General features: G+C 38.5%; 1 protein-coding gene across 8 annotated transcripts in view; it reads right to left on the minus strand.

The window, feature by feature from the left end:
- B3GNTL1 (UDP-GlcNAc:betaGal beta-1,3-N-acetylglucosaminyltransferase like 1) overlaps nucleotides 1-27,500 on the minus strand; it is a 127,887-nt gene that overhangs the window by 24,701 nt on the left and 75,686 nt on the right. For all 8 annotated transcript variants that reach the window (XR_010073228.1, XM_063351636.1, XM_063351635.1 and 5 more), the window contains 2 exons: nucleotides 13,660-13,755; nucleotides 4,039-4,163 (listed from right to left, as the gene is read on the minus strand). Coding sequence is in view for 7 of the 8 variants with exons in the window: in XM_063351636.1 (XP_063207706.1) it covers nucleotides 4,039-4,163; nucleotides 13,660-13,755 (221 nt within the window). In the remaining variant the exon portion in view is untranslated. The remainder of the gene's footprint in view (nucleotides 1-4,038; nucleotides 4,164-13,659; nucleotides 13,756-27,500) is intronic.

Consider the following 27,500-nt stretch of genomic DNA (forward strand, 5'->3'; position numbering starts at 1 on the left):
GGTTCTATTAATGTCTGAGTTCATCTTCAGGTCATGGGTCATTAACTGAGGCATGGTTTGCATTGTGGCCTATTTTTCATGAAAGGCTTATTAAGAAAGACAGAGACTATCAATGTTAATGCCATTTACTTTTCAAGAATCTAATGAGGTCATTAGTTTCCATGTTTAATTGAAGTGCCAAATGCAAGCATAGAAGATAAAAATGCAGTTGACCTCATCTTTATTTGAGTCGTACAGGAATATGTTACGCTATTCCTCTCTCCTGCCTATTTTTGGGTGCGTATGTTTCCGCAGGAGACGCAGCCGGCATTCCAGCGCTCACCAGCCATAGCAGACCCGTGCCTCCCAGTACCTCTAAAGCAACCACATGCGTGTGGCAGACTAAATGCCTCTTCTCCTTCGCTTAGACGACACTGGAAGCTTCCAGTGCCTGAAACCAGATGGTTTCAATAGATTACGTAATTTTGGTTATTTCTGCAGGACAAGCTCTTACAATATTATACTCATTCTGAATAGACAGCATATGAAATTAGTGCAAGCCTTATCAGCACACTTCACATTTTCTGCATACAAGAGAATTGCCTGAATCTCAGACAGAAGGTACAAACCTTATTTTCTGCATATATTAAATTTACTTTGACCAAAAGTTTGTAAATTGCTGCACAGATCAGCTACCTGCCCTGACTGCCTGTCTTCACCAGCAACACTTCCTAAAGACAAGCATGACGCTTTATGGCTTATCTTGTTCCAAGCTGACTTTTATCTCGCAATGAGGTACGTTGTCTTATATATGGTTCCTTTCTCTCCCTTTTGGCAAGATAAAAATCTATGAATTTTACAACTTTTTTATTATATCCCAAAGTTCCTTACTACAGTGCTTCTCCCTATAAAGCCAGCTCTGATACTGTATCCAACCCGTGTACTGTAGCTGTGCAGCACAAAGTACACACAGCCCTAGGACACAAGCTGTAATGTGAGAGAAAATGATTTTGATGCAGGAGATACACAATACACGGGATTTTGTGTTGTAAATTCCTGGCTGAAGAGAAGTTTCTCAAAAATTGTAGTGCTCATTCACATTTAGCAGGTATCCAGCATAGACTTTAGATGAAATTACAATGAGAAGGTTTATATTTCTTTATGCACCTAATGAAATCTAAATATAGACATTGTACTTCATTCAGATTCTGTCACACACCCAAAACATTTAATAATGCAGCCTGATGCCCCCAGGGTAAGGGAGAACGCAAATCAGATTTTGTTTCCTGCTTCACAGATACTTTCACCTCTAGATATTTGTTCCAGAAGGATACTAATCATAGGAAATGACCTAAAAAATCATTAGTGTTTACAATTATACATACTAAATAAAAAGAACTACATAAAACTACTTGGCAAGTGACATTGATATTTTAGGAAGTCTGAAAATGCAAAATCAGGCATTTTCTTCCCCTGAATGGTAATGAAAGACACTTGTATAAACTGAAATCAGCCCACAACAGGCTACGAGCAACTGTTCTCCTTGCTGAAAAGACTGAATCACGCACCTTTGTATAAACAAGTCCCATTAACCAGCTCTACTTTTTAAGACTGAAACTAGCCATAATCTGTTAAAAAAAAATAAAATAAAAAAAAAAATCAACTTTCCTACAAGCATCATTTTGATCTCAGACAAGATACTGATCTGGTTGGCGAGTTACTACTTCCAAATCCAGGTCTAGGCTAACTCTGAAAATTCAAAGACAATGGAGGCCAATGGTGAAAGGCAAAAAAAAAAAAAAAAAAAAAAAGAGACTCTAGGAAAGGTAGAACACGCATTAAACAAGGTGGGGTGCCCAAAAGGCAAATTAGGAAAGACCCAACTTAAATTATAAACTTAAACTTCTGTGATGAGTCCAATAATCTCTATTTGCTCAATGCACACCTCAGTCTTTGGAAACAAACGCTGGCCAACCCTTCACGACTCATTCAACAACCAGGGGATCAAGCCAACAAGAAGAGATGTTACACAACCTCCGATTTGAAAGTTCGCACACAATGTTATTACCAGTAGTCCCAGCAAAACGCCAACAGGAAGACTGGCTAGCCTGACTCCTTCGAATGAGACAAGAAAGGCGCCAATTTGGAGATGCAAACTGCACATCTGAAACAGCTTACAGTATTTCCACATTCTCACAGCATGTTGTAATTCAGGGTGCTTGTGCCACACAAGCTTGTAGATCTGAATAAGCAACAGCTTGCAGTAAATTCAAAACAAACTCATTTCCAAGAATAAGATGTTTTCCCACAGACACAAGCAACAGCCTTCCAAGAGTTCTAGCATCCCATGACGTGTGGCTGAAAAGTTCGTAACTAACTGCCAAAATGATCACATGCTAAAAAGAAAAAAAAAACCACCCTTACATTTAAACACCAATAAAAAGGAAAATAATTTACCTCTTATTTGTTTGCAAAATCCAAATAACATCTTCTATTTGCTTGTAAGACTGTTTCAGAGTTAAATGATTTTATATATATATGCATACGTATATACATTTATTTATAAAGATCTATAGTGACAGCAACCATGAACATTTTTTATCTATTTAGCATATTTATGCTAGTATACTATAGTATTTACAGTATACAATAATATAGTGATATACAACCAAAATGCACATAAAAATGTTTAGTTTTACTAGTCAGTTCTACAAGGCCATACAAATAGGACTGACTGAAAAGTGTATATATATCATTAATCAGTAAGAAAATCGTTTACTTAATTACCACTGTGGTTCTGGTGTGGGACTCCTAAAGGACAGTAAAACTCATAATTTTTCATTAATATCAATGCCATAGAGAAAGAAACTACTTTGGCTCAGCTTGCAGGACTTCTGATGAGGAAGGATGCTTTTGATGGGTAAAATGCGCACGTAGAGGAACCGGCAATCGAGAATTTAACATTTTCTTTAAGGGCAGACCAGCAGTGTGAGAGCAGTAGGCAACAGCGTACAAAGAACCACCTGAGATAATTACTCCTAATCATCCCCAGGTATTTTTCAAACCTCCTTATCTGATTTTGATGGTTTAGATCTTTTAAAATAGGAAAATTATCTGTGTAAGTGCAGCACATTATCAGATGAAAGGTTTAGTTTTTATTATTTTTCTCAAAAGAAGGTATTTGTTGGTACTACAAGTTTCTGTTTACTTTTTAAAAAATGACACAGTTCTTTTTGAAATTAAGCTTTAAAATTAAAAAAAAATAATTTTTACACTATGAGTCTATGATTATGGTTCACATGGCAAAAAAATATGAGAATCAAAACCACATATTAAAAATCTTAATTAAAAAACCCAATAAAATTTCACCACTAGGATATATTTCAAAAACGTTCTTGCAATTGTGTTCAAAGCACTGAAGAAGTTACTGCTTCACTGCTTGCTTCTGCCATGTTCAGCAGATGACATACACAATCGTATGAAGTATTCCCAATCTGCTCTGAGGGTAAGAAACTCCGATGCTTTAAATAACCAGAGAGGTTATTCAGGCAGATTAGGAGATCTCACAACACCAGTTACAGTCTCCACTGTAATGCAGTCCCCCAAATGCTTCACTCCTCTTACAAGACCTATTAGGAAATTATTTCAAAAGCAGTTGCAAAGACGAAACAATTTCTTAGACTATTTGTGAAATGTTGATATGCCCCCAGCCCATCCCTGCCTCACAAAATCATTCACACAGGTGTATCCACAGTGTATGGGCAACAGTGTCCAAACCAAAGATTTCAATTCATTATTTCAATTCCAGCATTACCGTCTGTTACTCAAAAGCAAATTATAGCAAGAACGAAGAGAAAAAACTAACCTTCCACCATCAAAAGAGGATACTACCAACATACTATGTTATGCTTGCTTTTTAGCCTTTTTTTTGTTTTGGAACAATTAAACACAAGTGGGTAATTATTTTGCTGTGCGTTGTCTTGAAGACATTAAGCATCTTTGCTGCTGATCATCTAAGACTAATCTAATTTTTAAGTTCTACCAAAAAATGCAACTTACTCTAGGACGGAATGAGTTGCAGCCTGTGGATGGTAGCGGTACAGCAGGAGGCAATGGTTTACTCGAAAGACTTCACCGCCCTTCTGGATGTGCTTATAAAAAAACAACAAATCTTCTGGAACACCCTGGAAGAGAAGCAGTTATTTCAAACCAGGAACCGACCGGTATTCATAGTTACATCTGAAGACAGATTTTATTTTTCTGCCAAATGAATAAGGTTTACATCATTTCGTTCATATTGTTTCTGTATGTGTCCATGAAGTTATCTAAGGGGTCATTCAATAAACGTATCTGTAGAAAAGATAAAGCTATTACAAAAGCAAGCAGCGCTATTTAAAAATGAAGTACAGCTGACCACAAGGACAGAGGTGGAAAAATGAACATCATCTCATTTTGACAGGGCTATAAAGCTTGGTACAGGTTAGTCCCAGAAGAGAAAAACCCAGCTGCTGAACAGTTCATGAAGCCTGAAGTGACCAAAATCGTTTACTGAAAGGGATCAGTGACTTCAGAAGAGTGTTTTTTTTCATTTTACTAGAATTATTGTTCTTTCTTTGGTTGCCAAATACGTATACTGGTCTCTACTTGGGAAAGGTGAATCAGGCCCCATAGTAAGAGACCTTATTAAAAACAACCTCAGAATGAGAAACATCTGAAAACAAAATGTTTTTTCTTGCAGCTTATTTCCACGGTACATTTTTCTTAATGGGATTGCGAGCAGCACTGCTGAAACTCTGCACGAAAAAAATCTCCTGGACCGTGTATCTATCAGGCTCTAGGATATATTAGAGATCTCATATGCAACATTTCTCATCTAAAAATCAGAAAATCTTCATGCCAGAGACACAGTCTCGGAAGGGCGATCTTATGGCAGACAGTATTCCATTACACACCATAACATATGAAGCGTCAACCCACCTGTAAAGATACAGCCCTGTACTGAAGGTAAAAAAGTAGCATCTATTTACATTTTCCAATGGTGCAAGTTCTTGCAATATGGCTAGAACATTAAAAATCTGTTTAAAAAGGTCATTCAAATCTGTTTAAATACAGATTTTTCTTTCCTCCAACCCAGTGGAGGCCAGATGATTTTATCAGGCTAAAAATCTCTGCTATATAAAACCAGGTGGGCCAAACAAAATATTTAAGCGGAGCATCCAGAAAAAGCCGAAAAATAACATGACAAAGTTGAGAAGGAGTAGTAAAAGAAGGGAAAGATATTGAAATACATTTATTTCTGTAGGCAATATCACATAGTAAGAAGTCAAGTTTAAGAAACAAAAAATTTGAATTTTTTCCCCATTACCAGAGCTTCTGGGTTTCTTCCATAATTAAGAAAAGGAGATTCTCTAATTAAAGTGCTGGACACAAAATCCCGCTGTGTTTTCCTCAGGGGCTGTTTCTCAAACCCACCATACCCAGTGCTGATGTCAGACGTGGGCTGGATGGAGCAGCTGGGGGGGGTGAGCTGGAGAAACCAGACAAAAAAGCTTTGAACCCTGGAAAACAAATCCAAACCACTCAACCGAACATACATATCTTGGGAGAAATCAGAACCAAACCAAGCGCTGTACTTCGCAGCTCCACACTGCACTATATAATACATTGATTTAAGACACTGAATCGGGCCACGCTCCCAGAGTCTGAATAAAATGGATTCTGATGTGATCGCTTGCTGAGGGCAGCTCATCTGGAGCTATTGTTTGTCCTTGTGGACGTTTGTCTGACTTCTAGTTTAGGAGCTGTGATGCGTAAGAAAACTTTTAATGAACTTCATACAATTTATACGAACCTACTTTGAAAGCCACAGAAGAAATCTGGGGGAAGCCGGAGTAGCAGACAGCAACCACAGGCATCACAAATACAAGAAAAACACAAACTCAAATTCTTTCCATTTGTCTTGTAGCCGTTTCTATCTGTGTCTTATTCTGCACTTTAATGGTAACACTGGGAGTCTGCAGCAAAGTTTAAACCTTTTTCTCTTTCCCAGTCCCGCATCAGGCTGTGTCAGGCAGGGCACACATTTTGTAGCACATATCAGCTTACTGGAGTAGTCACGTTTTGATTCACATATATGATTATATCACTTACGTATCTGCAATTCATTTTCTTTTGGATAAGCATCGACACCGATCAAGATAACTGTTAATCTGTATATTACAAAAGAGAGTTACTGCAAGAGTAAAAGCATCTTTCAAAATGCTGTTTGGTTCTGGAGTGCTCTTTCGCTTTACTTTTAACGGGCAGAAATTCTTTGAAATGAAGTACGCTCTTTTCAGGCAGACACAGGTGCCTGGGACTCAGCAGTGGCTCTGGCATCACGGAGGAGCAGCGCTGCCCTGCTTTTTCCAGGGGAGGAAAGATGCTGACTGTGTAACAGATCCTGCAGGGATGGGACTTCCGATGGCTCTCCAGCGGGTACGTTTGTTGCAATATAAGAGTTTCTTCCCAATTGAGACATATTATTGGATCCAGATGACATTTTAAACACCAGGAATCTTTGTCAAACAATGCAGCTTTCAGAGAAAGCTGTTTAACCACTAAAGGGATATTTTAACATATTTTCAGAAAATGAATACTCATCGCTAAAAGTATCAATTAACAATACACCATTTCTGCAATAGGCTACCACATAAATAGTTTTCAGCGTTAATAACTACAGTTAAATTGCAGAGTTTACATGTTCCTGGACTACATATTGAGTTTTCCAACATTATCGGTAAACCCCAGCCCTCTGCTCTGCTGCACTAAGGGATAAACTCACTGGCCTGCCTCACCCGAGGCTGTGCTCGTCAGCTGCTGATTCCAATCCTGGGGCAAAACCCCAGCCTGCACCTGCTCGGCTCCAACCAGCACACACTACCCATACGCAAAACATCCTTCGCTTCAACATATGACTGCTGAACGGGTGAAGATTCGTGTTTACCCACTATTTTGGGCAGGTATCACTTGCTGTGCTGATGGTTGGCTCTACAGATGAGGGGATCGGGTTTGTATACACGATGGGATGTCAAGCAGAACCTAACTTGAACTAAAGTAATTTCTTGCTCAGGGGCCAAACTAAATATTCCACGATTCTTTTGTCTTCCTCTCATTGCCCTCTGTTTCTCACTTGAAGACGTCCCTCTCATTGCAGGGAGGATGGATTAGATGACCTTTAAAGGTCCCTTCCGACCCAAACTATTCTATGGCTCCATAACTGCTAGCAGATCACTGTGCAGGAAACACTACTCCAACTACAGTATTCTCAACATACGTATTCTGCAAGTAGATACAAGCCACCTACCACTACAAAAAGCAATTCTGGCTACAATTTTTGCAGCTCCACCATCAGCAAAGGTGAAAAGCATCAGCAGGGATGAAGGTACTGATCAGCAATTTTTGGAGGACTTATGAGTGGCCTTTTTTTGTACAATGCCGTAACTAGGTGAGAGATCATGCTGTGGCCCTGGGAAGACCAACAGTAACTACTGCAGAAATTCAGGGTGACAGAAGTCTTTGGTCACTTGGGCAAAACTTACCATTAGGCTGTTACAGACATAAACACAATACAAGAGCTGCCTTTTGCTGCTAAACCTAATACAGGAGAGACTGATTCCGTGTCAGAATCAATCTGTCCCAACTTCCTCATCCATCTCCTTTCCCTCTGTTCAGCCTTGTCTCAATCACCTTCGACACGTACTCTTCCCCCGTCCTCCTCCAGCTGACAGGCTCTCCAGGAGCGGTGGCAGGTCCTTGTGAGCAAAACCAGGGCAGATTCAGAGCAGTTGAACTAGTGAAACTGGGAAATCTAACACCGATTGTTTTATATATCAAGAATACATTCATTTACAACAAAAAGTGATGACAAACAAGACAAGGGAACTAAATCTATTCACACATGAAAAAAGCCTTCATGTTTGGGAAAGCCTGGCCCTTCCTCTTGATCAGAGCCATCAAGGAAAATCGGGCTAGAACTTGGTACATTTTTTGCAAACCAGACAGCAACATCACGGTAACTGTTGGACAGAATAAGCCAAATTGCTTTCATTCCTCAGAGGAGCCTAAAATTGGTGAAAGGAAAGAATGACTCAAAAAGGAAGGAAGTTTTGATTCCAAACTCACCTGTTTCTTACAGGACTTTGGAAAGTTTGTTTCCTTGCTATTTTATAAACTAAGTAATTTCATGCTACACATTTTAGAACATCCATTAAAAAAGAAAAATATTTCAAGTATCACTATTACGCTACAGTTGCATAAAAAGCAGATCAAATGGTGTATATTACAATATCTAAGATTAAACAGGAAGAAAAATTCTGAACTCAGAGTCATTTAGCAGCAAAGCAGAGATGTTGAGTAAAAAAAATCAAAGTAAATTTTTTTTTTTTTTAAATAGGTACGCTAACAGCTGCCTATCAACCTTTCCTCAAAGTCTTGAGATAAATCTTGGACTTACAGAAATAACACATATACAGAGAGGTTGGTGGCATGGAGGCAAACACAAAAGACACCCTATTTTCAAGGAAACACTCCTGCCTCAGGAACAAATGCTGTTCCGCCCGGCATCAAACTCTCTTACTCAGCAACAAATGCTGTTCAAAGTGTGCTGCTAATGGGGAACAGCCACTAAGCCCCTGGAAGCTGAAACTAAGTAAGAAATTGCAGCTCTTCTCCAATTTAAATGTAAAAGTGAAAAAAATTAGCAACTAAAATAACTTATCAAGAATTATCCAACCTTCGGTCTTGCCCTGAAGACAAGTTTTGTATTAAATGTCAATTGTGTATTTCTTTTGTAATGAACCTTCTAATAGAAGTTATTTATTTCAAGGACAAATTATCGTTAATTCAAAACACTCCTTGGTTTAACTTCCTTTAGGATAGTCACCGGAGGTATGCAGGCAGACTAACCACAAGCTAACTCCATATTAAATAGCTATTCATAGCTTCTCTTCAGGATTACTGAAGATATTCTTAAGTCTCTGCAGATCTGGCTCTTCACCCTTTGGCTCCCATCCACATCATGTCTTTGCACCATTTTGCCTTGACTGTAAGACCCGAAGCCTGTAACATTTACTTCACTGTTTGGGAAATAACAGGTTAGAGGAAACTCCAAAAGACTGCTTTCATCCAAAGGCATTGGCAGGGAGAAACTGAGTTAAACAAAGATGATGGGGAAGTCAAATGGAAGGGAGGTGGAAAATTCTAAATGACATTTAATAACAGACTAGCAAAAAATGTCATTAGACGTGGGGTATGAGGTGAATTTTCAAATAGCTTATAAAGTACAATTAAACGTTAGCTCCACCACTTTTTTTTTTCTTTCCCTTTTTAGATCAAATACTGATCTCTGTTCAGCCTTAATTATACCAAGCCAAAAACATTAATGCCTGTGTTTTATCCAGATTTTTCGCCGGAGCACCTCGACAGGTTATTTGACAGACATGACTGACCATTCATGCCCCAAAAAAACAAATTCCTACTGAGCCTTTTACCTTTCAGGCGTTATTGTAACTGCCTGCCTTTCTGGGGGGAATGACACTTGTGTGCTCTGGCAGAGAAAAATGAAAAAATGAATTACTTAGTGCCTAATAGCCTACAAAATTATCTTAGAGCTTTGCAGCATGTGCTACAGTCTCCTGTGCACCAAAGGATATTTTGACACCTCCTCAATATGTGTTTTTAGCGACCTTTTATCACAAAAATAGATCAAAACTGAGCTCCAGACACTTCATTTGGAGCCACAGTTTGTATTCCGAAATGCCAGTGGCTTATAATATGCTATTCCATCTGGGGCTCATTAAGAATCATTTCCCCCTGTTTACACTTTGGGATTAGTTTAGAACTTTAAGGCTGTCACTCCATTTTTAGTTTTCATCCACTTAAAAAGGAAGGTTAAATACAGAGGTGAGAGGAAATTTGGGACCAAATTGTGGTAAAACTCTAGACAAAGAAACAAGTGTGGCATATTACAGTTGTAATGTCAAGAATAATACTGCTTGAGTAAAGCCAAGACTATGCAATATGCCATATTTGCATGGAGCGGAGCCTGCAGGTCAGCAACGCTCATTTATACAGTTATTGTATCTCAACATTTCTTTGAGCATTTACCGAAAGCAACAAGCCAGTTGTTTTAGCTTAGAGCCATTGCACACAAGTGACTAGAACCAAAGGACAACATGCCAAAAGAGACAAATAACGTGCCTTCCCAGCGATCTCCGTTTGGACATTAAGAGCAAACAAAACCTGCTATTTGGTAAAAGCACACAAGGTCAGTCGGATACAATTGCAAAATGTCGGTTTTGTGTGCAAATTGAAGTGCACTGTCACACATGGGAAGCAGTAACTTTGCTTAGCAAGTAACAGACACCACATCTACCACTGCAGGTGACTTTATACGTTCCCTACTTTAACACGATACAGCTTCAAAATTTGCTTTTCATATCATACAACACCACGTACATTTTTAACTCATCTGGACGTAACTGGACACAGTTATGACTCTTAAACAGCGATGCTATTAGAAGACACCAAAAAGTATAGGAACAAAACCAGTCACAGGGATAACGTCACATAGTAATTTTCAAGCATGAGTTCTGAAGGGTTTAGAAAAGTCCTGCCACTTCTTTCAGGAAGGAAGTACTGCACTCTTTATCTGAATCAGTTGGATAACGGGAAGATTATTTCCCTTTAGTTTCCTAAAAAATTAAGTCTGAAATCCTGTTCACAGGACTCCCCCTCCTAGCAGTGGATACTTTTTAAAATATTACTTTGTAAGCTTGTGACTGTTTGTATTGTATTACCTTGGTCTCAGCACACCATTAGAGCTTGCTAGAATCAACTACTTTTAAGTACGTCTGCTTTAGTTATCATATATCAGAAGGTACATAAAGAACACCTCTACCATTGTAGCTAATTAGAGCATAAAGCAAACCTGTCGGGTTCTCCGCCACCATTTCTGAAGACACTATTTCGGATTTTGCTTGGACGTTGCCACAGTGATCACATAAAAGGAATACATTTTCAACAACTGCAGATCGTAACCAGAAAGAAATATCTATCTCTAAAATATTTTTAAAAAAATATTTAAAAAAATGTTTCACGTAAAGCCTGGATGGACAGAGAGATACATGCATACTTGCCTGTAATTAAAAAAAAAAAAAAATTACATCATAGCTTATATATTTATATTCTATCAGTCCACTCATACTATTAACATAAAATCAAAACACAATTTCTTCCGTGGAAGAATTATCTTGCATTTGTTCTAAGCACTGAAATATGAAGAACAGGTGTTTGGATTTAATTCCAAATGAGAAATGCAGCTTTTTGGCATGAAACCAGTTCAGCAAATGGAGAAGGCAGAATGTGGAGATCTGTTGGCCTGTTTCTGTGTTTACTTGCAGCAACATGACACTTACAGGTCGCACTGTTAAATAGTATCCCAAAAATGGAGATGGAAGTGCTCAAATTACCATAGTCAGATCATGGGTCAGGTCAGAACACACGCACACCTGGGTAAGATCCTACAGAGTACTCAGTAGTAGTTTATAACAGCTCTATTGATACACAGAGAACATCTTTCTTTGCCTAAAAGAAATTCTTTCGGAATGAAAATGAATGAGTTAGATCAATGCAAAATACTTTACAGTGCTAAATGCTAAAGGATTTAGGATTTGATTTTGTGTCCTCTAAACTCACAAAGGACAAAGGGTTTGGCTTCATTGCTTATATTCATTATTTTGTTCAGATCTGTCGTCACCCTTCTCCATAGGGTGTTTTTTTTGAAGGTCCTCTGTATCAGCCAGAGTTTGAGTTTGGACATGCTGGACACTTCACAACAGGCACAAACAAAAAGTTTAAGTTATCACTGATAATTTTTAAAGCTAGGAGGACACATCATGCATTGAGGCTGAAAAATCATTAGGATTGGCGGTGTATTACATCTGAATAACCGCTGGCATAGTCCCTACACAATTATATATATAAAGCAAAACCAAAAAACCCAAAAAAACAGAACAAAGAGAAAAAAAACACAAAACCAAAAGCAAAAAGCACAGAACAATAGTCTGTTTAACTTAACCTCTTGAACTTTATCATTAGGCTTGCTGTTCTATTGCTGTTATTATGTTTTAGGTTGCTTTCTTTTTTGAGCTTACCAACAATGCTCAAGAAGTTAGGTCAAACATTCTTCAAAGAATGAAAATACAATGATAAGGCAGAATAATACAAAAGAAATAAAGAGCATGGGTCAGTGAATGTAGATTGTATTGGGAGCCAGGCACCATTCCCAGCTCTTCCACTCACCCGCCGTGTAATTAAGGGCAAATCTTTTCACCACTCTAAACAATTCTGTTCTCTGTCTGCCGTCTCCTTAAATTATAATTTTTTTTGGCAGCCCAAAGCATAATATTTGTATATCCTCATACATACATACACATGTGTGTGCAAGTCTGTATGTATATATACACACTGCATGGCACAGGAGGGCTCCATTTAGACGCTATAAAAAGAATAATAATAATAATCTGTTGTAGTTTAAATAATAAAATAGGAAATAGCCTTAGCAGACTTTTTTTTTTAAGAGTACTATTAAATGAAGAAGGCTTTCCAAAAAAAACTCAGAACCACCCATTCTAGCCCTAAAATCTCATCAAAACCTCTGGAAGCAAAATCCCTCAGGTCCAAAACACACAGAATGGATCCAAATGTGTCTGAATCAGGTCTATTTGCCAAGATACTTCTACTCCTACCACAATAAATACCTCCAATAGACATCCCTGGATTTTATTCCATAAACGTGCTGATGAGCCTAAAGCAACCAAATTTAACTCATACAGGAAATCTATAAAGCAAAAGAACACCTAACTGTCAGTGGAGGAACACTTCTCAGATAACAGTCGTTTAATTTGCAACCTCTTAGTCCTGATCCTTGTGGAAAAGCTACTTAATACATTCCAAGGACAAGCCCAAGAACTAAGAGTGACAAGTGGATGTGAGATAAGTGGATAAATGAGATTTAATGATGGTAGTTTTATGGCACATTGTGACCTCCCCTCCTCCCTTCTTTCTTCATCTTAGGGATATAAACCTTTCCCCTTAGGAGAACGTACTACCATCTCTTTGCCTTCCTGCACCTTTCTTCTGATCTCTTTCACCAAATCTACCTTACCTTTCAGAGATGGTTCAGAATGAAACCACGAGCTGACTTCTGGTTAGCTTTCAGATCTGCTGCATCTATTTCAGGGACCGAAGAGGAGCCTGAATGTCTGAACCCTTAATTTTTCTAGCTACGCTGACTTATCTAACAAATGTGTTAGATTTAGCTATAAAGCCGATCTCAGTTATGTCCTTCAATCACCAGAGGTACCCCAAAACAAGCACACTTGGTTAATGACTGTTGGTTGGTGGGTTGTTTTGGGATTTTTTTTGTTGTTGTTAGGTTTTTTGGGTTTGGTTTTTTTGTTTGGTTGGTTGGTTTTTTAAAAAAGTACACAGTACAACCCAGATTTTTTTTAGACCTCGGTTTTTATCTTTACCCCTTTGCCTAGTGTTTCTTAATAACCGGTTTAGGGCTTTCACAGGCTGTTAGACAAAGAGATGGTTCCCGGACTAGGTATCATCCATATCATCCATAGCACTCACCTTTCCACCCTCATCAAATTTTCCCACGTGAAAAAACCATTCTCGAGAGCAGAACCAAGTTGGCATAATCACAGTAGGTCCATGGGAGGTAAAAACCTAGGGAAAAGGTGAAAAAAGCCAGTCTTAATTAATAGAACATTAAAATCAGCATCTGTTGGGGAACAAAGTAGACCTTACACATTCACCTCAAATCCTGTCTATATTTAACCTTCAGCAATTTTAAGCACTGAGAAAGGCAAGCGCTTAAAATTGAGCATGTGCTTAGTGTTTAAAATATGGTGTATACCAGCACCTTTGAGGTGTCACAGCCCAACAGATTCATCTACATCCTGCTTCATATTCCATAACCTTCTCCTGTATCAAAAGTTGCAACACATGCAGAGTACTTCAAACTTTATTTCAAATTTAGAGAGGTATACTGGAAATGACACCTCTATTAATAACGGTGATGTTAATACTGAAGTGAATGAATTGAGAAGAAACTTAACCCTACAATTGCTGTGCGTTTTATATTTCTTATATATACATTAAGGAGGAACTTTCATTGATCTTTTATTTCTGCCAAAGACACTTAAACCTTAATCAAGCTTGGACAAGCAAGATGCGATTTATTTTAAACGTTACCAGAGCACTATAGATTTGCTACCCAGTGGCATCTACCTTAAAACGTAGTTGTAAAGAAAACGCTTTAGGGACTGATAACGGAGTGACTATTAATTTCACCCTCTCGACTAGTGACAGCGAAGAACTATACAAATTGTTCTTTGCAGCTTTAAACAAACTTGTTGTAATCACAACTATGAAATAAACTAGAATCTGCATCACGGAAGGCAAACTGGTTCTTTCTTTTATTACAAGATGAAGTATCTCGCCAAACAAGAGACTGAGCTTGTCAAACAGAACGTGCAAAGTTCAGGCAGGAGCCTGTGCCCGCTCCCAGGAACGACGCGGGAAATGCAGAGCCCAGCCTGGCTTACAAGGGCAGGAGAAAGAAACCTCACAATTACTGCCAGGCTTCAAACATGAATGAAAATGCTGATCTTGTGAGCAGATGATTTCATAGCATGCTATAGTGGTAACGGTAATATTCCTGCATAGTTGAAATTTTTAAGCATCAGTGTATGAATGTGAATTTTACCACATGCACCTAAGTATTAACATTTTAAAGGTGTTCCTCTTGATTTCAACCTGGGATGGAGCTCTTCAAACTCTTCTTATGTCTGGCAACTTCAATTTCCACAGATAAACACAGATTTAAAGCCCAAATTTTACACACTCGGTTCTATACAGACACTTTGACCAGCTCTCCAAGCAAATTAGATTAGAAATTTAAACAAAATTCCACATGTAATCTACTCCCACTTTTCTTATAGCACGAACCACCTGACCGAACACAGGCATCCACCTCAGGGTGAAACACACTGCAGGCTAACTCCAGGAACATCATGACAGAACTTCACTGGCCATAATGGGGTCCTGGGGTGACTCATCACAATATAGACACTTAAATTTTAGGCGGTGAGATTTAGTCAGAATAATCCTATCACTTAATGGCTATGACTTAACACATTAGCAACTTGTTCTTAACTGAAACACCCTGGCTTCAGAGGTGCTAAATGTCAAAAACTCCCCCCTAAAAGTCAGTGGGAGCTGAAAGAGTCAAAACAATCCCAGAAAACCAAAGCAGACATGATTAGTCAGTACACGGTTATTAGCTCCACACTAATTACAAGGGCAATTGAGTATGGTCTGAACCGAACAATGACCAAACAGTAATCCCAAAAGAAAACAACAGTAGGGAGAAAAGCTAGGCTAGAATGCACTGCATTGAATCCCCTTTCTGAATGAAAGAAAATCTTCAAAAGAAAGTCTTGAGCCTATTGGAATATGTGAAATATATTTGGAGAGGCTAAAATGCTGTTTCCTCAGCTCAGCCAGGTTCATCAGAGAACATAAATGCACTTAAAGATGTAGCTCAGTGTAATTAGTCATGCTCACGTGCAGAGAGCATAAATCCCATATATTTTAGATAATCTGCGTTCCACTGATGTATCTAAAGTGACACCAAATAGAAAAAATTTGAAACACTGAGAAAAGAAAAAAAAAAACCACCATCAAACTGTCTCTTCTGTTAACGTAGATAATGATGATTATATAGTAGATCATCACACACTGCATACACTGATGTCTTCCCTAAATCACACAGACAAAACCCAGCCTGGTGATGAGGTGGCTGGATTGCCACATCAGGGTCATCTGACCCTGCTACGCCTTGAAGGGTCTTATCCTTCAAGAAAATCCTTGAACCTGGAACAGTACACCAGCTAAGAGCTAACAAATTGGTAAAGCTTTTTCCATATGAATACTTGTAATGCGACATCAAAATAAACTTTAGGAAATTTAAATTTGTGCTGCTGCCACAATGGAGAAATTCACACTACCTTGTCCCTTGCTATGCTAACAGTAACATTTGTGAAGATGAAATTATTTCTTTTTGTTAGCTTAGTTTTCAGCCGGATTTGCTCCCTGATCCGACTAACCACAAAACCACTAGTGTTACCACAAAGGAGGATGTACAAAAACAGGGCACCAAACACAGAGAGGAATAGCAAGTAGTACAGATAATCCATAAATATTCTTTAACCTGATCAGGGGAGCTGCATGCTCAAAGGCTAGATTTACTGTACATCTATATTAATTTAAGAGCTCTCCCACTCCTCCTGCCTCGGGCTCTGCATCCCAGTCACTTATAACAGCACTGGCGCTCACCTGACCCCATGGTCAGCTAGATCCGAGCACTACACCAGTAAGAAAGCTATTATTTTCTTTGGTTTTTTTTTTAGTGTTAGTTTTCTGTAGCCTTAGTTTTCTCTATCGGTTCACTGTGGGGTCAGACTAGCAATACTGCTGACATACTGGAGGGGGAAGGAACAAGCTTTGGAGAAGAAAACAAGACCTCCCTTTTTGGTCGTTGCTCACAGTTAATCAGCCCAGCTGTAACATAAAACTGCACCCTCTGGCTGAACACTTACAGCGACGGGAGGAGAACTGGCTCAGGAAAAACGCTACGCTCCTAACTATTGTATTGAAACATTGCCGCATCTGCCAAACTTTTGAAAGCTACCTTCAAGAGCTTTTGAAATTTCATCTGCAAGAGAAAAAAAATATTAACCCCAACCTTCTGCAGTTCGGAAATTGTAGATTTCAGCTTGGTTCAGCCAGATGGGAAAGCCTCCTCTGGAATTCTTTTTTGCCTGCTGTTGTCATGCACACTTGCCAAGGTGTTAAAAAATGGTCAGACTGGCTCACTCCGTGATAAAAACCGCAACTTCTCACTTTGTGAGATAGCCAGTCAAGATTTTATCCATAAATCTTTTAGATTGCACAGACTGGAACAAGAGAAACAAAAAGGATATGCTAGCCTTCATCTGAAAATCAATCAAGAGCAGAAGTTGAATGATGATGCAGCTCTGTAACTGCTATGTTTAGTTTCCTTGGAAACGTTCTCCAGCACTGCCCAACAAGCGTCCTGTATCACCTTGGAACCTCAATGGGTTTTCAGTCCTCCTCGAGGAGTTAATTCAGTATATCGGAAAGCAGTTTGGACCTGTGAACCTTTCACACACAGCTGTACTGGAACATTAATGCTCAATAATAGCTGTCGTTAATTACAGTACACTCTATGCTGTAAAGATTATCTCAATACAATCTAGTTGAATGAAACCCACTTGTTAAAAACTAACTACAGAGCTTGTAGATGAAGGTATAAATCTGTCCGGATTTAGAATTCCCGAAGAACACAGTGTTGTCATAACCAAGTTGGAATCCATCAGTTTCCAGGTGACAGAGACAGGCTGCTATTCCAGCACCGTATTTATTAAATTATTTAGAACTTTTATTGTCATCTGGTTTTATTCCAAGGATCAAGTAGCAAGTAATTGAAACTGATTTACTCTGGTTTGTTCTTGCTAACTGTTTGGCTATCAAATTACATTCAACTATTACAGAGATTCTCTGAAAATAAATTAAAGAATATGAAGAGCTGGTAAAGTGCCCTTCATTTGTTGTGTTTCAAAGCTGTCAACAGCACATGTAATTCTGGTCCCCACTGATGCTCGCTTCAGATCAAGTCACCATTCAATACGAAATTTAAGTCCCAATACCAAGAAAGGAATTCATGTGTTTATAGTAACTCTTCAAGGAAAGTTCTATTTCCTGAACCAGCAAATCGAAATCTAACAGCAATGTGCCAAAAGAATACATGCAGATGGTGAAACAGCCTTATCACATTGTGTCATGCAGAATAGAGAGAGGAAACCCAGGCAGCTCACAACAGCAACACATTTAATCAAGGGCCCAGACTGCTTCCCAGTGTAACAAGCTAATTCCCCAAAATACACTACACGTTTAATTCTATTTATGCTATAGCATTTACGAAAACTATATCCACACAGATCAAGGATTACAATCTCCTATGTTATGATAAATAAACTTTGCCAATACCGAGGGTCATACATTAACAAGTTAGAAGGTGAGAAAGAAAACAAAATGAAAAAAAAAAAAATCACACGGCAGAGGGCCACAATGATTTTGTGAGCTGTAGGCAGACCATAGGCTAAAGGACATCACTCCTCACTTAGAAAAAATTACGTGTTAAGGTACTAGTGCATTAATTCATCAGTGAATGTACCAGGACCTCATGTTAAAGATGAGGTGTGTGCATTTGTGTGACAGAAGAGGTATGGAAGGTAGGGGAGAAAAGAACAGACCCCTTATCCTACTTCAAAAACGTACTAGGCAAATAAGATTTAAAACGAACCAAACAAAAAAAAAAAAAAAAAAAGAACTACAACAAACTTTATGAAGCTTTAAGGAACCTAAACACCCAATCTGGTATGGATTACATTCAGTTAGTTTATATTGTACTGAACTGGTTTGCCCTTTCCTATGCCTATATAAATAATTGCCCGTATCACCTAATCACTGCATGCTTCGACATTAGCTGAAAATCCCTGCTCTAAAGAAGCCGGGATCTGGCACAGCAAAAAGTACATTTCAGAAATAAAACTTGCCACGACTCTCCATGCCGAAAGGTTGATATATACGTCGTAATTCTGGTGCAGGCTTGACTGAAAATCAGCATTACTTCAAAACCCCCACAATCCCAAACTCTACTTAGCAACAAAACTAATCAAAAAGAATTCAAGAGTCCTAAGAATTGGTAATGCCAGTGAAAGCAGAGAGATTTCAGCAGCTCCAAGAAGGTATTCCAGTCCCACTCCTGGAAAAACTGTGACCGACAGCTCCCCATGACTTCCTCAGCATTTGAAGCCTTACTGAAGGCTGAAACGTTTCACGGTTTGCAGGAAACGCAGACTTTCTGCAAGAATGGAACCAACGAGAGCTGCTGTAAGATGACGCTCTCTCAGTTGCTCTGTTTTTCTACCTAGTGTTTCCTACCACTGTCTGAAGGGACCTGCACATTGTTCATTTTCTGTAGCTAATACAGCTAGTTCCCTGTTCAGTATGGAGCCGGAGAGCTGAAGTACTGCCCGGCAGAGATGTTCTCTCACACCTCTCAGTACAATCCCTTTCAACATCTGAAAACTTTATTGAGTTCAAATTAAAATACAATTTTAAAAAAAGGGGTAATAAAAGTTAAGTGCTCGCTCTCTCTCTCTTTGGTCAATCTTTCACACCGATACAGTCCAATGACCAAATCTGTGTACAAGCTGTAGTAATAATAATTTATGTTTAATGTTCTTACCTACACAGTGACTGTATGATCAACAGTTAACTTTTCTGAAATACATGTAAGAAGTCTTAAGCCTATTCAAAGGTGCAGCCAGCCAATAGTATAGTATAGAATACCTACATAACAAAGTATTACATGATTTATGGAGTGCCAGGAATACACAGAAATGTATTTGAAAAAAAAAATAATTCTGCATTCAAAGTTATTAGAATCCTAGTTATATGGGTTAAATAATATGCTTTTTATCTTTTAATGCAGATTGAAAAGAAAACACTCTTCACTAGAACATTTATGGCATGTTTCAGTACTTTCTAAAGGCTATCTAAATCTCGAGGGACACAACGCATGAATTTCTCATACAAATCCCTGCTCCCCACTTCCCAACATCCCAGCACTTCCAGCTCTCACATTGGAAGCAGACGACAGTACTAGGAGGAAAGCTGGGAGAGCAGTAGTGCCAGGAGACAAAAAGTTGAATTTGTTTGAACTGCTGTAAGGAATTCCCTTGTCCCTCACTGCTTATTACTTTCTTAGTGCTTTTCACCAGGCACTTTAAGAAAAACATGATAGTCCTCTTTATAGCTATTAGACTGTTATACCAAAACCATAAAATTCTATACAAATAGTATTCCCTACGTCATATAAAATTTTAATACCAAGTCTCTGCACTGTTGGATGTGAAACCACCATCTGAAATGAGTAAGAGCGTGTGTATTTAACGTGGCATCACCTCCTCCTGACGTCTCTGGCTACAACAGAGCACACAAAGAATGAAATGCAGGGTAAAGACTGCTTAGATCAAGCTGCACTCTAATTACCTTTTTTTAAAAAACATAAAAATCTGTTGCTGAAAGGAAACCTGTTTACAAATTTTCTAAAGGTAAATATATTAACTTTGGGTTTATAGTCTAATACATATGTATTGAATTAGCTGTGGTTTTGCTTTATGTGAGCTAGCCCATGCCAGCCTCATTGTGCTGGATAATTGAGAGCTGACTATGCTGCTGAATATCTCTTTTTCATAGTTGAATGCTCCTAGTAAAACCCAATAGCAAGCGCCATTCTTCTAGTCTTTTTCAGAGCTTTTATCTACTAATGACGATGAATTAACCTACTGCTGAAACCAAAAGAATAGATGCATGCAAAGGGAATAGCCTGTATGATTTTAGCATGTCTTACATCTTTTTTTCTTGTCTGTAAGCTGCTAAAAGTGCTCTTTGTAACATCCATGCCTTAACAAGTCTCTAATTCTTGGAGAGTTTCCAGTATTTAGAGAGTCAAGTATTTACAATGGAAGAATTACTCCATCCAGTAAAATGAAGCATTCTGTACCAAGAGGTTGTCTACTTGGCTTGCTGTTTATGCTGAGCTTTTACCACAAAAGAACGAAAACAATCTGCTTAAAGTCATATTAGCAGATACTAAATTGTGATAAGAACAAACAAGAAATCTGCTAAGAAGCAACACTGACCAATGCTCGTGTATTAAGTCCTAAAAATGATCTTTGCATTTGGCTTTTGGACATGTCAATTAGCATTTTTGCAACACGAAGACTGAATGTGCCTTTTAAGATTTTGAGACAGTACCCACATGAATGTAACGTAACTCAAATATTCTAAGTTATTACAACAAAATATATATTTACAAAGCCATTTTCATCTCAAAGATCTATGAAAAACAAAAAACGACACAAATGTCCTTTTTTTTCAATGACATGACTCTTACAAAGAGTTATAAAACCTGTAGTGGTCAGAAGATTATTTGAAAGTAAGTATCATTCACTTTCTGTCTATAAAAACATCAGGTATGTTTGTAACTTATTAAATAATATTTAATAGATAACAACATACACAGCTAGCCCTGTAATGCTCGGGAAAATCCTTCCTTTGGATTCGCACCGTCACCTCCAAGGAACAGCTCCTGCTTCAGGCGTAAGCAGTGCCAGCTCTGGGGAAGTCTGTGCTGCTCCTGGCCGAGCATTTCATTCATCTTTTCCTTTCCTACCCATCTTCCTGACAACTTCTCCTCCAATTTCATCTCCCTACACGGTGTGCAGCAAAAAAAAAAAAGACGACTATTCTGCCTTTTAAAGTGGATGATGCTATGTCCACAATTAACAAAGCAGTCGGATGTTTGTGTCTCCACAACTTGCTAGTAAAGAGGAAAATAAATCCATATAAAAAGCAACCCATGAAACTTTTCCACATACCGCCTTCTAAAATTAATGTTCAATTGGTACGTGAATAAACCTCCTGGAAAATCTCAACTTCTGCAGATTTTAAAATGCAGGTATTTTGAGAATGAAACATGAAATATTTTTGAGTGTTTATGTTTCCCCCAAGGTGTAACACATCCTACCTACTAGTGCTCACTGATTCTCCTTTTCAAATGGATGTTCATGTAAAAAAAATTGAATGCAACTTGGAAGTGGGGGGACATACAAACCTCAGTTAAATGAAAGACATACAAGCCTCTTCTAAACAAAAATAGAATTATATAGAAAATATAGAATTGTAGGTAAGGAGATTATTTTTGAATTTCAACAGTTGAGCTGTGTGCTAATGTACATGCCAAAGAACCACAGGAGAAATATTAAATATTCATGCAAACTTGCTGTATTTGTTTCAATACAAGTGGTATTTATTTTTCTGTGTTTTTTCCCCCATAGGCTTTTAACATTTAAAGTAGGCAAAAAGAGAAAAATTAGGTCAGATCATAGACTACAGATTCTGATTATCTGATTAACAACTGCAATAGTAGAATGTTTTCTTTAGGAAATCAAAGCAAACTTTACCCTAAATCTCTCCCTCATGTCTTCCATCATATCACAAGTCTTTGGGGGGTATCAAAGTACCAAATGCGTTCTGGTGCCCTGAGAGTGTTTGATTTGCATTCTGCATCACTTAAAAATTGTGAACAAAGGCAAGACAGAAAATAAAAATCAGTCATTTAATTATTTTAGAAAAATAAATTTCTCTGCTAGCGCAAGAAACAGTAACACAACATATTTCACAGAGGGGAAAATGAAATTTGCTTTTCTATAAACGGTCTAATAATGACCTTCTGCACTCCGTTTCAAATCTTTCATCCCACAATACACGTTCTCATAATGATATATAGCAACTGAGGGGAAAGAAAACAACCCAGTACCTCAGGAAAAGTTTTTACACACAATTACAGTTTTGATAACGAAAGGGGCCTAATACATGTCAAGAACCCAGTGATCTGTTACAGGAGTTTGTTTTTCAACAGCGCAGAAAACAAAACTGGAAAGACCTCAACCAATCCTGAGAATACACAGAAATAAAACTTAAGTGCCCATTTATTTGTAAAAGTCTGAGATAAAACAGAGCCGAGAGCACTACAAAGCTTTTCCCTCCTATCTGCATTCTCTCGTTTCAGCCTCCCTAATAACTTGTTGATGGGTTTATATGTGGGACTTGATATTGTAGGTTCTTTCACTGCCTCCCAGCCAACAATCTGATCAACATTTCCTTTTATTTGTGTCTGCTTGCTCTATAACCAAAACTCTCACAGCACGGGTAGCTTGAAGGTCATACCACATCTCTGAAATGGGGCTCGATGCATGCATCACTCCTGACACTCATTCCTGCCTTAAGTTCTGTCTGAACTTGGCATTCCCTGTCACTGGTTCGAATTAGTTACTATTCAGACAGTCACTCTTTCAATCTATCCAGTGTGTTAAAATATTTTCAAAGTCTCAAGAATTCAATGATAAGAAAGAAGGCAATAAATAGCTTAAGATCTTCCAAGTGGAGGCTGGTCTGAATTAGCTTCAGGGCAGCTCTGTTCAAATTAGAACAATACAAATCAACAACAAAGAGCAAGGATTAGGGCCCAGATGCATCCTAAGTCAGAGATGTACAACGAAGTAGCCCAGGCAACGAGGGTCCTCTCTACCATAGAGAATTTCTGCCATGGGGCAACTCAACTCATGGAAGATCTCTGTTGCCATCTCAAAGGAATACAGGGGAGCTCCTAGAGAACGAGGCTTCCAAATTCACTACTTCAGATGAGCACCTTTAAATGAGTGAATATCTGCCTAAGCCTCCATGCATCCATGCATTTCTATAATCAGACTATTATAATTATCCTCAAATTGATTAAATGAATTTCTGTAATAAGAAATCATCTCTAAAACACTGCTTCAGCATGCTGCGTGAATCTGATAATCAGCAAAATTCAGGTAAAGTGTTCAAAGAATTAAGAGAAAATCAATTCTGCTACACATATGAAAAAGATTTTTTTACATTCTCTTTTAATACCTTTTTCTTATCCTGTCCTGCAGAAATATTCACATCTAAAAAGACAGTAAACGTACTATCTGGCACTCAGCATATATCATTAGCAAATGGTAATGGCATCATAGAAACATGGCAGCAAAAAGGGTCTTGCTATAATATCAAAGAAAAAAATTAATAACTAATCTAAGGAAGCCAACTGAATCAGGAAAGAAAATGCTGATTTTTCAGCTGTCAAATAGCTGAAAATCAGTAGGGGAAAGAGATGCTAGAACTGTATTTAATGTAACTTAAAATTTGAAAACAAAATAGCACTTTCGGCTTTACGGAAAACCAAATGCAGTTATAGGAGCAGCTGGGAAGGATCTATTAAGCAGTTCTTGTGATCTGTATCTTTGGAAGTTTCATGGGTCACTCAACCACCTTTTTTTGTAACACACATCCTACTAAAAATGATTAAGATTTAAATAAGGTTTCAAATCCCTGAATTACAAATTCTGAAAAACGCAGTGGAAAACACAAAAGCACAATAACAACATATTGTAAAAATATCATGTTTTAAAAAAATATTTAATAATTCCAATTTCCCTGTCATTACATTGTAAAATTTAGGTAAAATCTTTGATAATTTTCCCAAAACTCCATGAAATTGATATCAAGAACTTTGCACATGCTACTTGTAAAAAATAAGATCAACCACAGCAATCCAAGAGGACCTTTCAGCAAAGCTTTCCCTATATTTTTTTTTCTAATAGTAAGTTTTCTATAGTGAGGGAAGACACCAATCTGGACATTCCTACAGGGAGCAGCAAATCTCTCTGCCGACACGGATGGAGTGTTCAGTGTTACAAACTGAGCAAATTAGGAGTTTCACTGCAACAACCAACCCATGGTGACAAACGACTATAACTTTGAAGCTCAAGTACAATGCCAGCATAACACAAAATTAAAAAGAGTAAGAACATTAATCAGATCTCCCAGTGAGGCTTTATCTAACTTAGCTTTGTATTAAGCACAGTACATATATCAAAAATACTTATTTCTTATAAAATATTTACTATTCTTCGTATTTGTTACCTTAAAACATTGTGACTTCTAACTACTATTTTGACTGTAGGCAGCCACTGAAACCCATGAGAAATGAAGCTTCTAATATGATTTCTAAACCTGAACCTCTGAGTCCCTGTGCAAGACCCCAGAAAAGCACATTTCTAGTATTAAGCCATCTCTGCCCTGCAGTATCCCTGAACAAATAGAGTTCGAGTTCCTCTTGGCCAGCACAAGCAATTCTGGCTGCTGGGAATCCAGAAACACCTCCATCCTTCCCTGCACTGCGTACGAAACTCAACAAATCTAACGCTCGGGGAATTAGACTCTGTGTTTGGGTTAATAATATCCAACATAAGCACTATAACCTCTTTTTGGAAGCAGGGATCTCTGCCCTTTTCAGAACTGCACCACTTCAGAGGGAAATCCTGTGTAAAAATAAATGACAGAACCAGAAGGACCCACATATTGCAGCAACAGAGTCTAAATTCCAAAATCAGCATAACCTCAGTAATAATCTGTTAAATCTTGATTCAGGAAACCATTGCTTTAGTAGCATATACACAGGCGAGCTACATATGTTTAAATATTTAGCTAGGTTGAGACACTTACGAACAGCAATTTTTCACACATGCACATGTGTTATTCTGCCCCAGCAAAGTTCTTTGGAGGAGGAGGAGGAGAAAGAGGCAGCTTTTTAAAGAGAAAACGGATCCTGAAAAACACACCAATTCATCTATAAAAGCTACATTTATCTTGCAAAGATTACTCACATCATCTCTACTAGGAAAAAGTCTTCTTTTCTAGTCTGAATTCAGTGAAAGCACTGCAAGTTTTATCTTCCAAAAACAGCTGAAGCATTTTAGCCACGCACCCAGTTTCATGGTAATAAACATGTTCTTCCCCTTCAAAAAAACCTTCAAATACTGACAAAAGACCATAAAACTAATGAGGTATAATACCTTCAGGACTTGTTATTCTGGCATACTTCAACCAACACCCTGCGAAAAAGGCCAGCAGTGCTGGCCCTATGAAATACAGCCTGAGTTAGTGCAATGATGGTCACCCAGGTACCAGCCGAAGAAGAAAGAGGGAACACCACCAGCAGCTCCCTGGACTCAATCCTTCAAACTCACAACATCGTTTCTAAATATGCAAAAAATACTGACTGACAAGTCTTCCAGCTTCCTCATGAAATGAATCATAGAATCGTAGAATTGTTAGGGTTGGAAGGGACCTTAAATGAAGAGAAGATACCAATTCTTTAAGGCTCATGGAAGATGAAAACATGTCCTGTTTGGTTAAAATTTCAATTTATTTTCCTGCTTCACCGAAATGTGAGAAAACTTAGTTCTAAGAAGAAGTAGAGAATATGGGGCTGTATGTTATTGCTGCTGTTTGTACTGTACAGCTGCCATGGAGGACAAGGAACGAAAATATCCTCTAGGCTGAGGAAACCCTGCCTTTAATAGAAGAACCAGAGGAAAGGAGGGAAGTGCTTTAATCCCTACACATGCTTTAGCCGCTTCCCTGCGCCAGGTGTGCCAAGTTTTTAGCACTGAAGCAAGTGTGATACTTCAAGCACTTTAATTTGAATTAGGTTGTTTCTAATAACCTCTTCCCTTCATTTCCAAGGGGAACTTCTCACATGTTTCATCCTATACAATGATACTATGTTTATACCAACTGCCACTTAGAAAAGACATAATCCAGGTTTATATACAGTATCTGCAAAATGTACGGTTAAAAAATGACACGAAGCGACTGTACAGCGTTTTAAGTTAAATGGAAGATGTTTCTGTTTCCACTTATATCAGGGAAAATATAGACTACCTTCGTTGACTTCAGCAGAATTACTGCATCCAGGGCAGAACTGGACAGAATGTTTATACCTTCTGACCCATCGTACATTTCTGACATATCTACAAGATGCTTTGCAGGCGAACATAAGCTCTCTCAGGAGGGGAGGTATGTTAGTCCAGGCACGGTGCCGTGCCAAGCCAGGACACACAGCTTCCAATCACATCAATGAGGCAGCAAAATGAATTCATCACTACCTGGACCTGGGATAAAACTCATCACCATCGAATGCGACAACATACCCAGAACAGAAGGCAGTTCTGCTGATTTATAAGGCCTTCTGAAATGGCCTCTTCAAACACCAGGTCATTTGAACATCAAGAGCGTACCTGAAAGTTTTCCATAGAACGGTCTAGGTTGGAAAGGACCTTTAAGATCACCAAGTCCAACTGTTAACCCAGCACTGCCAAAGTTACCGCTAAACCACGTCCCTCAGCACCACGTCTACCCAGCTTTTAAATACCTCCAGGGATGGTGACTCCACCACTTCTCTGGGCAGCCTGTTCCAGTATTCAATAAGTCTTTCTGTGAAGAAATTTTTCCTAATATCCATCCTAAACCTCCTCTGAAGCAACAAGAGGACGCTTCCTCTTGTCCCATCGCCTGTTACTTGGCAGAAGAGACCAACCCTCACCTGGCTACACCCTCCTTCCAGGTAGCTGTAGAGAGCAATACAGAAAGTATAAATATTTTAAAGCACAGCTGCAATTTAAAATCTCCTGCTTTTACAGAGGCAAAACAACAGACACTTGTATTCTATCACCACCAAAAGACGACTGCACAAGTTTTACTGAGCCTTATCATACTACTTTTGATATTTCTGTGACGGGCTGGGCTTATTCTCAATTTCCAAGTTGTAAAGTTTCCAACTCCCAAGCCAGCAGTCTGGTTAAATCTCTGCACATCCCTTCCCTTAG

Source organism: Chroicocephalus ridibundus, chromosome 14 (genome assembly GCF_963924245.1).
Source record: "Chroicocephalus ridibundus chromosome 14, bChrRid1.1, whole genome shotgun sequence".
NCBI classification, from domain to species: domain Eukaryota; kingdom Metazoa; phylum Chordata; class Aves; order Charadriiformes; family Laridae; genus Chroicocephalus; species Chroicocephalus ridibundus.